At 34.9% G+C, this 15,419-nt stretch overlaps 1 protein-coding gene across 2 annotated transcripts in view; it reads left to right on the top strand.

Annotated features, from left to right (window-relative positions):
• Positions 1-15,419, top strand: part of LOC136026289 (phospholipid-transporting ATPase ABCA3-like) — a 138,448-nt gene that overhangs the window by 29,428 nt on the left and 93,601 nt on the right. For both annotated transcript variants that reach the window (XM_065702691.1, XM_065702690.1), the window contains exons 3-5: positions 3,202-3,410; positions 8,245-8,393; positions 14,409-14,559. In XM_065702691.1, the coding sequence (XP_065558763.1) occupies positions 3,202-3,410; positions 8,245-8,393; positions 14,409-14,559 (509 nt within the window). The remainder of the gene's footprint in view (positions 1-3,201; positions 3,411-8,244; positions 8,394-14,408; positions 14,560-15,419) is intronic.

Here is a 15,419-nt window from a genome sequence, read left to right as displayed (position 1 = left end):
GGAAAATTTTCTCCTGTGGAGAATTCCACATGAAAAAGTTCTCCTTTCCTTCCTTAAGCTGGTTGATTGATATTTACAATTTTTTTTTCTACAGTATGGTATTTGAAGTCATTTTGGTGTTATTTTCTGTTTTCTTTGGTTCTATTATCGTTTGTATCCCGCATTGCTATTTTTTTTATGGGTAAAAAATAAACCACAACGACTATAAATTCTCATGAAGAAAAAGTAGGATTTTTTGATAGTTGGGGGAGAATTTGTCAGAACATATAAACAATAAAGTGAAACAACATTAGGGATGACGTTAATCTGAGACTTGTAACTTTATTTAAGCTGGAGTTCAAACAAACTAGGGTTGTCCATTGGAGGCCCTGTGTCGGGGGCCGAGTTGCGCTAGCTTAATATCGGTCAGAATCAGAGACAGCATCTTTAAATAAATTGAGCGAAATCTGACGTGGTTTACACTCAAAAGAAAATTGCATAGTAATGAAAATTGCCACGAATTTGAAATACAGAAAATATAATATAATTACCTATTACAGCGGGCGGCCCGGGAATTGGGAATTATTTAAATTTCATTTTTGTGTTTATCTCAGTTTTATACCCTTTCTCTTCATGTGCTTATCGTTTAAATGTTAATGCATGTCAGGAATTCAATATTTAAAAGCAAGTTGAATTTCATTTGTGTAATTATCTTTCTTCTCATCCCTTTTTTTCCTGTCATGTTTATCTTTAAGTCCCAGTGTGAATACCATACATATCGCGTGTTAAATCTTTGAAAATAAGTTTATGCTTACCTTAATATTTATGTATTGGCATACCCTAAGGATGTCGTACACATCTTTTTAAGGTCTGACTTTGTTTAATTTTTTGTCATTATGCTCATAATAAAAGCTGATCAACTTAAATAGGTCACACTCAAACTATAGGGCCTTTGAATATTTTTATCGGAGAATATAAATTATGCTCGATAAGTTCATTTAGGATCAAATGTGTTATTAACCACGTAGGGCGGCATAACCCTTTCAACACCTTCTTGTATTCCCTGACAATTTTCTATAGAAATATATATTTTTTTTATTTGGACCCCAGTTTGCACATTTCTTTCCCCTCAAAGTGTTTACCTGGTATGATTTTACCTGCACTTGTCATATCTCCCAATAATATCGACGTCACAACGCCAAGTCATTACCCCCTCAAAATTTTTCTGGGTTCCCTTTTAATTTTCATAGTTTTCGCAGCCATTTTTTTTAACTTTCACCCACCCCGAAATATTTCTTCCTGGCATGAATTTATACGTACTTGCCTTGTTTCCCATAATGACGACGATGTATGACGTTAAGGCATCCCCTAATATATCCCCTAATATATTTATATATATATATATATATATATATATATATATATATATATATATATATATATATATATATATATATATATATATATATATATATATATATATATATATATATATATATATATATATATATATTCTTTTAATTTGCAACCCCTCAGAATTTGGCCGTTGAATGGATGTCTACGCAATTGCCTCTCCTCCGAGTGATAGCCTTACGTCCTGGCGTCAAGGTCGCAACAAGTATTTGGTGGTAGAAAATAAAAATGTTTTGCTGCGATTCAGTTAAAGGTCTAACGTCAAAAACATTGTCTTTAATTCACGCTTTAAAAGAACATCTTTTTCAAGCTCCCTGGTTTTTGATTGTGGGAAATATTCATAGCTACAAGATCGGAAGTGAAGTATAATATATTTAGAAAAGCAAAATTTAATACGCTATATTTTATTGTGTACTTATTGTTTTTAGATCTTCCTTTTATTCTTTCGATTTGTTTTTCTTAAATATTGTAATTTTTCGAGAAAGCGGACTTAACTGGTGTGATATATCAGAATACCACATATGCCGCACATTTTCCCAACACTTGGTACATTTTCTACCACGCTTGACACGTGCCACCTGGTGTACGTGATCTTTAAAAGAGGGCACATCCCGGAAATTTTATTTTTCTAATTGGCCAAATTGGGCCGTACATAAGCCACATCCGGCGGGGTGCCCATTTTCAGAAATCACCTAGACAAGATGGTGCGTGTCAAGCGTGGTAGAAGTGCACCAAGTTTGGCGGACACTGTTCCAAAAGTTGCAGAAATTTTGCTAAACGTAATGGAATGTGGGCTAAAGCGTGGTGGAATTATACGCGACACATGTGGCACTCTGAGGTGTACAACAGCTGGTGGAAAGTGCCCCCCCTCTTTGTTCACATCATCTCCCAGATGAAATGATTTTTAGCCTTTGAGCTGGCTCGTAACTTAAAAAAGCAACAATAGTTTAATTATTTGCCTCTTTGGGTTTTTAAAGTCCTCTTCCCCCTGAAATAACTGCTTACCAGCTTAGTTGTGGCAAGGGTTACCAAGCGATGTCACAAATATTATTTTTTCTCTCTAATAATATCCTTTCGTGCAGTTCGACGAATTGAGCCTTGTTTGCTGAATCGCTATTTGGAAATGAAGGTCAATTTGCTCCGTTTCCTAAAGAAACAGAAGACATTTCTAATGACAAACTACAACAGAAAAATTCCTTCTTACAATATACAGCTGCATGAAAGTTATTTTCTTACCCTTTGGCCAGGGACTTATGCAGTTGGAGTGTTCAGGGACCAGGGCCCCTTCCGAAATCTCATTTTTAAGATTTCTTGGCAATTCTAAAATTGTTTTTTTATTATTATACGCCCTCACCCGAAAAAATTGCTTACGTATCTACTTGGCTCTGGGCAAATTTGTTCTGAAAACTTAAACGATTTTATTATCAAATGCCTTACACGGTCATATCGATTAGTGGCAGTTCTTTTCACATTAAAAGATAAGGCACTAAACATATACTAATTACAAAATTTTATGCAACTTTATAAAAAATATGATCTAACATATATAGGGTCAAACTAAAACCTATAATATTCAAAATTATCGACGAGGGAGTGTAGCATTACAAACCTTGAGCAACGAGGGAGCGAAACAGTTTGGGTAAGGACATTTCGTGATTATTTTGTAGACAAGTTCGAAGTGTCACTATAAACTCGATTTAGAATTTGTATCTAAAGCGATACATTTTCGCTTTACGCAAATTTGCGTAAGTAGGTGGTGCTGTAACCGGCTGAATAAAATGTCCAATTCATGTTCTTTTTTATTTTTAGGAATTCTTTACTACCAACTGGGTCAAATATGGCATCAATCGATACAACAAATATAACTGCTCAACTATCTGCTAAATTATTAGACGAATCTCTGACTTCTTTTGGGTTTCTAAGGGGCTTTGAGTGGCCCTTAGCATGGGCTCCTAACAATAGTCTAGTCCAAACCGTCATGGAAACAATTGGCGACAAACTTGGCTTGGAAGTAAGGGGTAAGTTGCCTTCTATTTTATTAACTCAAATCATTGAACATGTTCCATAAACGTAAGAAGCATATACCAATCTAAGGGGATTGGGAATATAAAGATAGGGCTCAAGAAAGATAAGACCTCAAAGTTTGCCTCAGAAGTCCAGCGCACAAAGCATAGTTCCACCACGCATGGCCCAGTCCTCTCATGTGTGTTCTGGTTCCCTCGCGCGTGGCCCACTTCTGATTATAATGTCTTCATATGTCAGCTCATGGTACTCTTGTAATGCAAGCAAAACTTGACGGCATATTTTTACTGAAATTGCCCCTTATTAAGTTGTTTTCTATCATTATACGAACTTTCTTGCGTACTAATAATTGCACTAATTACTAATAAACAAATGTGTATTTAGGATCACCGTAAAAAGCTGATTCTTTGATTGAATGTTATTAATAGTTAGGCTCTGATACTTTCGTTATTGACAAGGATCGTTATGTATTTACCATTCATTACTGTGAATAATTTGATTTTTTCTCCCGACCAAATCATATACAAAAATGTTTGTGAATAATTAGAAAGGGTCACTCAGTAACATATTAGAACTTATATTTTCCTTGTTGAGGGTCAAAATCTATTAGCAGGCAGCCAGCAATGGGGAAACACACATTTTTTTCATGATTTTTGCCTAATCTGCTCTCTTTCCTTTAGTTTATAATTACTTTATACTCCCAAATTTCAAGGGGGAGCATGGCCCCCACCCTTCGCCGGGTGCCCATGATAGCTCGTCCTCCTCCTTGGGTTACAAGAGATATTATTGAGATGGTTAACTAAATTGGCTATAAATTAAATTGTTTTAGTACATTAATCTTATGATTTTATAGCCATAATTATCTTACTCTAAAGTTGATTGACTAGGCTTCTGATTACCCAGGAATAATCATGGCTGATATGAATATTAATTATTTCTAATTATATATTGGAATCTCGCTAAATATAGAAATTAAAAAAGGGTTTTTCTAATATTCTGCGCAACTTGCATGCTGAAACTGCCAATGGGCCCTATTTCCAGGGACTTAATAGATGGAAGGAGCTATGGCCTCATGTTCCCCCTGAACTCATGGATTTTTACAAATTTCTCTTAATTTGTTATTTCTTTCATATAATAGTCTACGTCTTTTTTCTTTTTTATGTCTACTTCCAGAAATTCTGCCCTGCAGAACTTAATTATGGGTACGGTCTTCGTATTATGATAGGAAGCTACCTAATGCCTGTTTCTCGGAAAAATGAGGCTTGGAGAATGGACGAGAGGATCTGTGTCTGTTTCATGGCAACAATGCAAGCTCCTGTGGCAGACATGAACGAAAAGATATATCTCCAAACAATTCCTAGAGAAAATATTTTTTAATAGAGCGGAAATGGTGGGCCTTCATTCTCTCCGCTTTTTCCCCCGAATTTCGCCAAAACAAAGGTGGTTTCTCCAAAAATTCTCCAAGGACTAGCTTCCGTGGATGCACGAAATTTAAAGTGGAATGCAAATCGTTAATTCTCGTCTACGTTAATTTTCAGGGTAATTCCAAAGAGCTCAATTTTTTTACGGGTAGATTTGGGAAATTCTCAAGTAACTCAGGGAAGCGAAGTATTGTGAAACACCGTTAAAGCACCAAGGACACTAAAACAAAACATCCCCCCTGGACACATCTTAGGTCTTTTCATTCTTGAAAACTACGAGTTTTAAGATTTATCTTGTGGTTGTTTCAAAATTATGTACTTTTGAGTGCGGTACGATATTTACGTCTGTGTTGCCATGTTAAACTGCGAAAATAAATAAGATAAACTAGTGTAATTATTCAAGTTTGACAATGCTTTTCGTATGTAAAAATTAAATATTAACAATCTATGGATTCTTAAACACAACAACACCTTCAAAGGCAAGCTACACCTTCTTGGGCTGTTTGTTGCTAATTGTTTTTTTTTTACCAATTTTTCGCTGATTTTTCACCCCCCTTTTATTTATTTTTTTATTTAGCACCCGCTAGGCTTTTGCTACAAACTGTTTTGTCTACGGAAGTCTTTTTCATTATAAATGGAATTTTTAGTTTTTCTATTTTTTTTAAGGTTACGAAATTTATTTTTGATTTGACTTTCACACAGAATTAATTTTCACTGTCCTTGGTACTTCAAATACTGAAATGCAAAAAAAAATATTCTGATGCACATGGACACTAGGCCAGCATCTTTGGCCAAATTTCGTTACAAAGTAGTTATTATTTTAAGCCCATTATCATAAATGGTTATAATTTTTTTTTAAAACATAAGTAATTATAATTATTTATATCCCTGTTTTCTTTGTTCTGTTTCATATACTAGTCATTTTTTATGTTATTTGCTTGTATTTGTATTTCACTGATAGCTTCTATTTTTCATTTATACCAAGAATCTTCTTATGTTTATTTTGAGGCCAACCAATAATTCAGGCTTTGGGAAACAAAAAATTATAATAGATTTTATCCTATGGAGTAAAATATGATTTGAAAGAACCTGCCTTTTTTGTTCAAGGAACACCCAATTTATGAAGAAGAAGAAAAAGTACAAATTATCTTTCGGTGCTTTACGTTGCCAAGGTGTTTCAGTAACACACAACTCTATTTTATGTTGTTTCTAATGACAATCAAATCCCAGGTTGATATAATAGGAAGTCTAAAAATATGTCATGTTTTATCAATAGTCCTAATAAAGCTTTAGAAGTAGGAGCAAATAATATGACGCACGAATACAAAAAAAGAACAAAATTAAAAAAAAGAATAAAAAGTAGAGTAGTTAATAGGATATCTAGGAATAGTAAATAAAAGTAAGAGAAGAGTAAGTAAAAAAGAATAGTACAATAAAAAGGAGGCATTGATGCATGACATCCCCAGTAACAGAACTTATACAAAAAAAACTGATATGAATCTCCATAATACTAAAAACGGATTCTCAATGCTAAAATACCAGAATAGTAGACATGGCTTTTTTGGCTTCTAGATTCCTCTTTAAATAATTCACATGGTGCCTAATGTTTTAATTGTTATCTGTGTAGACTTGCAGGCGTCAGTAAGGGATTGCATTAATCTTGGAATATTTGTCGAATATGCAGCACAATCGAATATGCAGATTTTCAGTCGAATACCTCGGCTTATATTGGATCTTGAACCATTTTCTGGATTTCTTTGGGCCCTACCCTCCCCCAAAAATTAAGATTGTATGAGTTCTCCTTTTGTGGTTTAATTTACCTATTTTTATATATTTTTCTATTTCAAGCCCCCTCCACCGGTGCCCAATGAACGAGAGCGGCTTCTTCTCGCCCGAGATGATTTTTTTTTTGTGCTCGGAGTTACCTTCTGAAATTTTAATGTCGTTAAAATACCCGATCGTATGACAATAGACTTACTGTAGAACGAATAGATGTAATAATTACGGAAAAGCAAACGAAAGTAATTTTGTGCCAGTGAATCAAATGAAAGTAAAGAGCAGATGTTCTGGTAAAGACTTCCGCTAAAGGCCCATTCGTAATGAGATTTTACTGATACCAAAAATATAGCTAGCGCCAATTTGAGCCAATCAGATTTTTCATATAACCTTCTGATTTACTAAAAAAAAATTCATTGACGCCAGCTAAATCTTGGTATTACTTAGAACTCATTGTGGATGGACCTTAAACCATCCTTGGTGTAAAAGAAAATAGCTAACCTTTTGAGGTATCCCAAGCAAATCATTTTAATTTGTCTTATGAAAGTTTAGTTTTTTAAATCCAATCCAAATAAAATGCTATCAATAAAAGTCAGGATTAAAGATTTCCAGACTTATCTTTTCGTGGCTAAAAATCATATATTATCCTTAATTGCAAAACAGTTTTTTTATAAAGTAACTTCATTAATAAACATTTAGTAGCCTTTATTCAACAAAAATAACAGTTCTTATTTTTAATAATTAAAAAATTGCATTCGACTATGACTGTTTATTTTGCTACAAATTAACATAATTGTATATTATATTATGTTACTACCTGGATTTGACGAGCCTTACTATTGTACATTTCGGTTTATTTCTTGAAGTTTCTGTTTCCGCTCATTTTCGTTATTCGCGTTAATTTTCTCTTTTCTTATCTTTTTAATGGTCTTGTACCCGTTTTCTTGCTAATAATTTTTTGCTATGTTCGGTTTTGTCATAAATGTTGTTTGCTATGCATTTGTACTGTTAACTATCCGTTTAAAAATTTTGGTTAACCAGGCGTGCCAATTCATGAAAACGTAGAGAAGGGGAAGGGAATTTATAATTTTAAATCTAGAGGCAATTTTGTTTTTTTATTATCATTTTTTTTTTCAATGAGAATACTAATAAGGGTATTTATAAATAGAGTATCAAAAAATATATTTTTGAAATGTTGGAGGAGCATTTTCGTTATCATCTAAGCCAAAGAAGCTTTGTTTGATGCAGGTGAAATATTCTTGCCAATTTTCTCTTTTATTGTCTTTGATGGTCTTAGACCCGTCCTTTGCTATTTTTTGTTATGTTCTGTTCGATCAAATTTGGTACAGATATTGTTTGCTATTCATTTGTACTGTTAAATGCTCTTTTAAAATGTTTAACGAACCAGGAGTGTCAACTTACAAAAGCGTTAGGGAAAGGGCAAGTTTCTTTTCGAATTAAAGGGGTAGTTTTTTTTTGTTTTTTTTTTTAATTATTCAATGAAAATACCAAAAAAGGTGAAAACGAAAAAAAAATATAGGGAGGCGATTCTCCCCTTACCTTCTCGCATTTGGCGCTCATGAACTAAATCAACAATTATCTTATTTAAACAATTAATCCAAATATTTTCCAGGTCACGGATTTGCTACAGAACAAGAAATGGTTGATCATATTTTGGGCAACTATAATGGCCTTTTGACTGGCGAAAAGGTGGATTTTCTCGGTGGTGTTGTCTTTATCAGCAATCTTCAATATACTGATTCATTTCCAAAAGATATCAAGGTGTGTAATTTTTGTAACTTTTGAATTGTTTCTTTTTTTACATTAGGGTCTCCTTGGTACAGGAACTTTCGGTTGCAAGTTTTAAGCTATTGGGAAGAAAAAATAAGCATTTCGGCCAAGAGTGTATCCAGGATTTTGTTCAGGGGGAGGGGATATTTTTCTTAAGGGAATTAAAAAAATAGATAAAATAAAATCTATATGCATTTTGTTACGTTTTACCATTTGGGCGAAAATTCGGGGGGGAGGGGGGGCTCAAACCCCGTCCCCCTGAATACGGCTTTGATTTCGGTCCTTTTTTGAACGGTAACTAAAATTTATCTTTCTATTTTTCTTGTGCGGGTGTCCTCTTGGCAAAAAAAAATAACGATTTTAGCTCTGAGATGATAAAAAAGAAGTTTTTGTCCTTTTCGGTCCCCATTTTCGGAGGACCATTCCCCAAACTGACTTTTTAGGTTTCTCTATGGCTTTGAACTTGTGGCTATGAGTTTAAGACTAATCAGAGACAAAAAAGTTTTGGAAAAAATTCCGGGCCCTCTAACATTCCTCATTTCCAAACAAAAACACTTGATTTAAAAAAAAAGTATCCTTGAACGTTTCAAGCCATTCGAAAAAAAAAAAAAAACAATTTCTTTTTTGTGTGGGCCGCAGTTTGGAAAGTCTTCAGTGCCTCGAAACTAAAATCTTTCTTAAACGTTAGGGTCGACTTGGCTTGAGAACTTTTTTGGCTGAAGTTTCAAGTAGCTACGAAAAAAGTTGATTGGTCATATTTAGGCCACCAAAAACAACCTGGCCCAAGTTTTTGGTAACCATTGCCCTCGGTCTAATTTTTTCTACTTGAGGTTTTTCTTGGACTGCAAACTTTCGGGTGTAACTTTCAAGTCGTTCCCAGAAAAAAAAACTTCTTCCGGGCTTTATTTTGGGGGAAATCAATGTTTTTTAATTTTTCCTTCTGTATATTCGTTTCCTTAGCCCAAAATATACGAATTTTGATTCAGTCAGCTAAATAAATTTTGGCCCCTCCCCCCAGTAATTTTTTGCACATTAACCTCATATTAACCAAGACCTTCCGGATGTAAGTTTTAAACTTCTTAGGCACAAGCTTCTGGCCGTTTTCGAACTACCTAATACCCTCCCCAATAGATATGTGATCCTCTTGACCGAGATAACGATCCTTAAGAGTTTCGAGCCCATCGCACACCCTATATTCAAACATCCCCACCATTTTTTCTCTCTAAGGAGCCTGTTTTTATATTAGTGACAATGCATTGTGCACATGTTGATTTTACGGCTTGGGGACTACAGGAGGTGGGTTGTAAAAACAGACAGGGGAGGGGGATTGGTTTCCCTCCAATCGCTTCCGACTTTTTAAGGGCATTAGAGCTTCTAATTTTCAATCGAACGATGAATGGCTCAAGCAGAGGGGAAATCGACCCATAAGTTCTGAAAAACACTATTTTGTTTGGCTTTTTCATTGAAAAATCGAAAAAACGAAAACAAAGTCCTTCTCCTTCGATATTCGTGAATCGGCAACCCTGTTTAGTTTCAGCCTCCAAATTGCTGTATTTCTTCTGATAACTTGAATGTATGGATATGCCAGTCACAACTAATCCCAGTAAGGGGAAGATTTTAAACCGCCCCATTCATTGTTTCAAACTTTGACCTTGAAAAGCAGGTGCTAAACCCTTCCAAACAAATTGAGACATGCCTAAAAATTAGAAGAAATAAAATACACGGTTCCATTTGTGATCTGTTCAAAAAATGAGAAAAGAAGTAATTTTGGGTCACCGGTATACGGAAACTTGCTTTAAATCGAAATGCTAATTGCTGTCAAATTGCTAGTTTAGGTAATTAGTTTTTGTAATCAAGTAGAGCGTAAATGTAAGTCTTAAATGAGGTCATATATTCGTGTCTTTTTTGCCCATATGTTATCAAAGTCGGAGATTAAACCTTGAACTTAAAGATGTACGCAAGAAAGTTGTATTTGTGATTTCTATTTTGCATAATTAAGTATCTGGGCTTTGAGGTTATTGTTTGATTTGGAGACAAAAATGATCAAAATACTATTTTTGGGGAACATACAAAAGAATCTATGAAAAAGGAGAAGCTTTTAAGTATTTTAAGAACAGATAATATTAAACAAAATCAATTGACAGAATTTGCTTTGTTTAAGAGATAGGGTGGAATGTATTAGAAGAAAAAACACGAAAGAAGACAATAAATTGAGCCAATCGATAGAATTTGCTTTTTTTACAACAATGGAAGGATCGGGAAAAAAATAATTTAGAAGAAAATGAATTGAACCAATCGATGGAATTCACTTTGTTTGAGAGGGTAGGATGAATTCATTTGGAAAAAATAGACGGATGGAAGAATAGGAAAAAATAACACAGAAGCAAACTAACTGAACGAATTGATATAATTTGCTTTGTCTGAGAGGGTACGATGAAATATTGGAAAAATTGATAGATATAAGAAATGGATGACAAGGAGAGGAAGAATCGGAAAAATAAGATAGAAGAAAATGAATCGAACCGGTCGATAGAATTTGCTTCGCTTGAGAGGGTGGGACGAATTTATTGGGGAAAAAATAGATGGATGCAAAAATAGGAAAAAATAAGATACAAGAAAGTGAATCTAACCAATCGATAGAATTTGCTTTGTTCGATGGGGTGGGGTGAATTTATTGGAAAGGAATTTAGACGGATGGGAGAATAGGAAAAAAAATCAAATGGAAGAAAATTAACTGAACGAATCGATAGAATTTGCTTTGTCTGAGAGGGCAGGATGAAAATTATTAAAAAAAAACATTTAGAGATAGAAGAAATGGATTGGAAGAATTGAAAAAAAATATAAAAGCAGAAAATGAATCGAACCAATACTGCATAATTTCTATTGTATAGCAGCCGGCGTTAGTGTTGGGTGATAATTTGACTGAATGATATATCGATATTTTTACTTTCGATATTCGATAAATGATACATCGACTTCGATGTTTCTGATAGTTTTTTTTTCTCAAGTTAACTTAGCTTTGCCAAAGTTCAATAATAAAAGAAGTTGCAGTTAAAGTGTGTTTTGCACAATTTTTTTCAAACTTTGAATAATATAAAATCAATCAATAAGGACAAACTTTAATTACATCAATAAATATAGTAGAAATCCAGATTTGAAATCACTCAGGCTCAAGATAAAAAAAAAGATAGCCTACTGGCTAATTTTGGCTATTCAGAACCAGCAATGTATCAAAGTTTTTCCCTGAGAATCGGTCCTACCTTCCATTGATTAGATGAAAAAAACGCGTTTTTTTCAGCTGAAAGTAAGGATCAGCATCAAAACTTAAAACCAGCAGAGATTATTCCGTAAATGACAGGGGTGCCCCTAATATGCGCTTTTTTTTTTAGTATTTTCAAAAAGTCTTTTATTTAATTAAATGACCCTTGTGTTTCAGGAGTTGTTCTTAAAGAACTGGGACAAAAAATCAAACTTGAGCGCAAGGTATTTAAGAGGGGATATCTCCCCTCATATACGGCATGATTACCTGGGATATGATATATGACTGATATACGACTATACGAGAGGGATGCCCCTCATATAGGTTTCTTAGAGTATAAAAAAACCCTCTTATTTTAATTAAATGACCCTTGTATTACAGGAGTTGTTCTTAAAGAATTGGGACACATAATCAAACTTTAGCGCAAAGCGCAAGGTATATAAGAGGGGATATCTCCCCTCATATATGGCATGATTACCTGGGATATAATATATGACTCTATGAGAGGAATGCCCCTCATATAGGTTTCTTAGAGCATTAAAAAACCATCTTATTTTAATTAAATGGCTCTTGTGTTTCAGGAGTTGTTTCTAAAGAATTGAGGCAAAAAGTCAAAATTTAGCTTTTAAAGTGCGAAGCATTGAGGAAAGGGTATCTCTCCCCATGTGCGGTATGATTTCTTTTCGCTTTAAGTTTTGGTATTGCTCCCTAGTTTCGGTGAAAAACTTTTTTTATATTTGATTTCTGACCGTTTCAAAATAATGCTTGGAACCTGCCTTCGTCTTCCGTGGAAAATACAGCCCCATAAGAATGTATATATGGAAAGTTTTTCTTGCGTAACGTCTCCCTCTCCTAAGACAAATCCATCCCTGCTGAAAATTCCGCCTAGAAATTTTCTTCCGGAAAATTTATCAAAAACTTATCTTTAGCCTAAATTTATCTGAATAAAAAGGCTTTTTTTCATTGAATATTTTTCAAATCATGCCGGAAAAAGCCCTTGGTTAGAAATTCTATCCTCCCAATGGAAAGTTTCTCCCTCGGAAAATTCTTCCATGATGAATTTGTCCCACGAGATATGCCTCCTCCAACAAAAAAAAAAACCTAGAGAATTTTAACCTCTCTGAAAATTTCCCCTGACAGTTTCTTCGCAACATCTCGAACAGGTAAAATTGCATCAGTAAAGAGAAAATTTGACAAATTTTGTATAGGATTTCTGATAAATTCTCCGATGTTAAATTTCCTATTGTAAGTTCATCCCTGGAAACTTCTCTGTCTATGCAAAATCCTCCCCGTGAAAAAATTTCCATCCCAATAAAAAGTCTGATGGCTTCAAAATAACAGATACTATACGTAAACAACAGGCAAAATCCATAGCTTACAGCTCTTTCAATAGGTACTGCAGGGGGCCATGACAATTTCCCTGGATCATCTCTAGATGCAAAATTGAATCGGCAAAGAGAAAGTAAAACAAAAATCTTATAGGAGATCTGTTAAATTATCTCGTGTAAAATTATCCTTTGTAAGTTCATCCCCAGAAACTTCCCTGCCCATTGAAAATTCTCCCCATGGAATATCCCCACAGATAATTCTCCCTCCCTGAGAAATGTCTGTTTAATTATAAATAACCAATACAATGCGTAAACAATAGGTACAATTCATAACTTTTAGCCGTTCCTCCTGGTTGTAGGAGTCATGTCATCTCCACAGGTATAGTTGTTTGATGTTTCAGCTACGGGGAACAAAGTGAATCCCTCAAATTTTGATCGGATGATTTCGGGAATAACGGCGTGGGAGGGGGCCTATTTGCCCTCGAGTATTTTTCTTCAATTTAAAAGGGTACTAGAGCCTTTAAGTATAGTGCGAACGAACCCCTCCCGATATTCTCGGAATTAAATAATCCCTATTGAAAATCCTCAGAGTCTTTATAGATTGGGCTGCTGGCGAAGCATGCATTGCGTTGACAACTTAAACTTCGGCATCTACTCTACACAAACTAGCTTGACTTTGTCATGGCGGAATCACAGGGACTGTCAGAAAGCCAGGAAGCTCATAAAATTGAGCAGCCAGAAAGGCCAAATCCATATCTCTCTCTATTTGACTCTCAACTTGGAGAAAATCGTCAAGTAAAACATTTTCGTGAAAGGTGGATCAAGGTATGTCAAAATCGTGACGGGTGTGATCTGAGCAAGGCCTATAAGCCTTGAAGCCATTTTATACAGCCAATCAGTTTGGAGGTCCTCAGCAACATTTGAAATTCCACCCTCACTAAAGTATTTTGAGTTTGAGGACAGGCTATGCCAACTAATGAATACAGGTACGCATTCTGTTTATCAGCATGAATGAAGTAATGGATTAACTAAATCACTATTCTTCTTCTAATTTCCAAAAGAATGCCATGTTTAGATTTTTTTTTTCTGCAGAACGTTCACCGTTAGATATGAGAAAAATACGAAAATAATCAAAAGTTTGCAAATATCATTTTCGATATCGATATTGAATATCGCCCAACACTAGCTTGCATATGCGTATCCTTTGGGATTTGAGGTTGGAGTTGAGATGATTAAACTGAATTTGTTCATAGATTGTTGCTTGACAACTCCTGAAAATTTGTGTGCCTAAAATTATTCTTAAATAATTCGTCTGAAAAACCTTTAGCGCATCTTATTCTTGATCCCTTGCAGCCGAATCGTCTGCCTTATGCTTAGCTAAACTTATTTTAAAATAGCTATATTTTTGTATATTTTTAGTATAAAATTCGCCTCAAGGGTAATCCGAGGATTAAGAATGAAGATCGAAATCCTCTAGGACCAGCAGAAACATGGATGACGGACTACCAATACCCTTTTTTCCAAGTCCCAGGACCAAGAAACAGAAATCGGAGTGATGGTGGAAGTCCTGGTAAGCATCTGTAATACATTTGAATTGCTTAGACCGCGTCTTTGTCAGAAGCGTTAAGGGGAAGAGAAAGGGGTTAATTTGTCATTTTCAATGGAAATACCAAACAAAAGGCATACTACAATAAATATATCGCCCCCTCCCCCGAAAAAAAACATTTTCAATTGAATTCCCCCAAAAGAGTTTTATTCAAATTTTAGGGGGCGGGGAAAAAATAATCTACAGGTAAATACACCTCCCCCTCCTCGCCCCTAATAGACGCCACTGGTTTAGGTTAGCAGGAACAGTCTTATGATCGATCGATTTGCAAAAACTTGGCAAAATTGCAAAATTAGTTTCTGAGGTCAGTCAAAGGGTGATCATTATGCAGAAAAGGATTATGTACAAACTTTGAAAATGAGTTTAGTACTTTTGAAGTTGTGGCTCTCAAACATTGGCTCAAGTAAAAGTGCACATATGCAGGGGATGAAGGACCTCCTTCCTCCCCTCTTTGTTCCCCTCATGCAATTTAGATACTTTCAGTTTTTCCTATGGTTTCTCAAATTTTCCGTTTAGATCACCCATTTTTATAGTTTTTAAAGTTGTCTTCTGCCCAAAGCATCCCTCCTCTGAGAAATAAATTTATACATACGTGCATGCGGAGAGTCCTCTCTCAAGACATTTCTAAAGAGCAGGGACATTGCGAACAATTTAAAAGGGTGTAAGCAGAAACTTGTCTTGTGGCAGCACCTATGGGAAACCCCATTTGCAAAGCACTGTTTTAAAGATTGGGTGCTAAGCCTCAATACTCAGATAATGACGAAAATCAGAATACAATTTATTTTAAAATTATAGTTAAATCAAGTTGTTTTGGGCATCAAGCC

This window comes from Artemia franciscana, chromosome 4 (assembly GCF_032884065.1).
Source record: "Artemia franciscana chromosome 4, ASM3288406v1, whole genome shotgun sequence".
Taxonomy (NCBI): Eukaryota; Metazoa; Arthropoda; class Branchiopoda; order Anostraca; family Artemiidae; genus Artemia; species Artemia franciscana.
The sequence above is the reverse complement of the archived record's forward strand: the minus strand, read 5'-3'. Positions and strand labels throughout refer to the sequence as shown.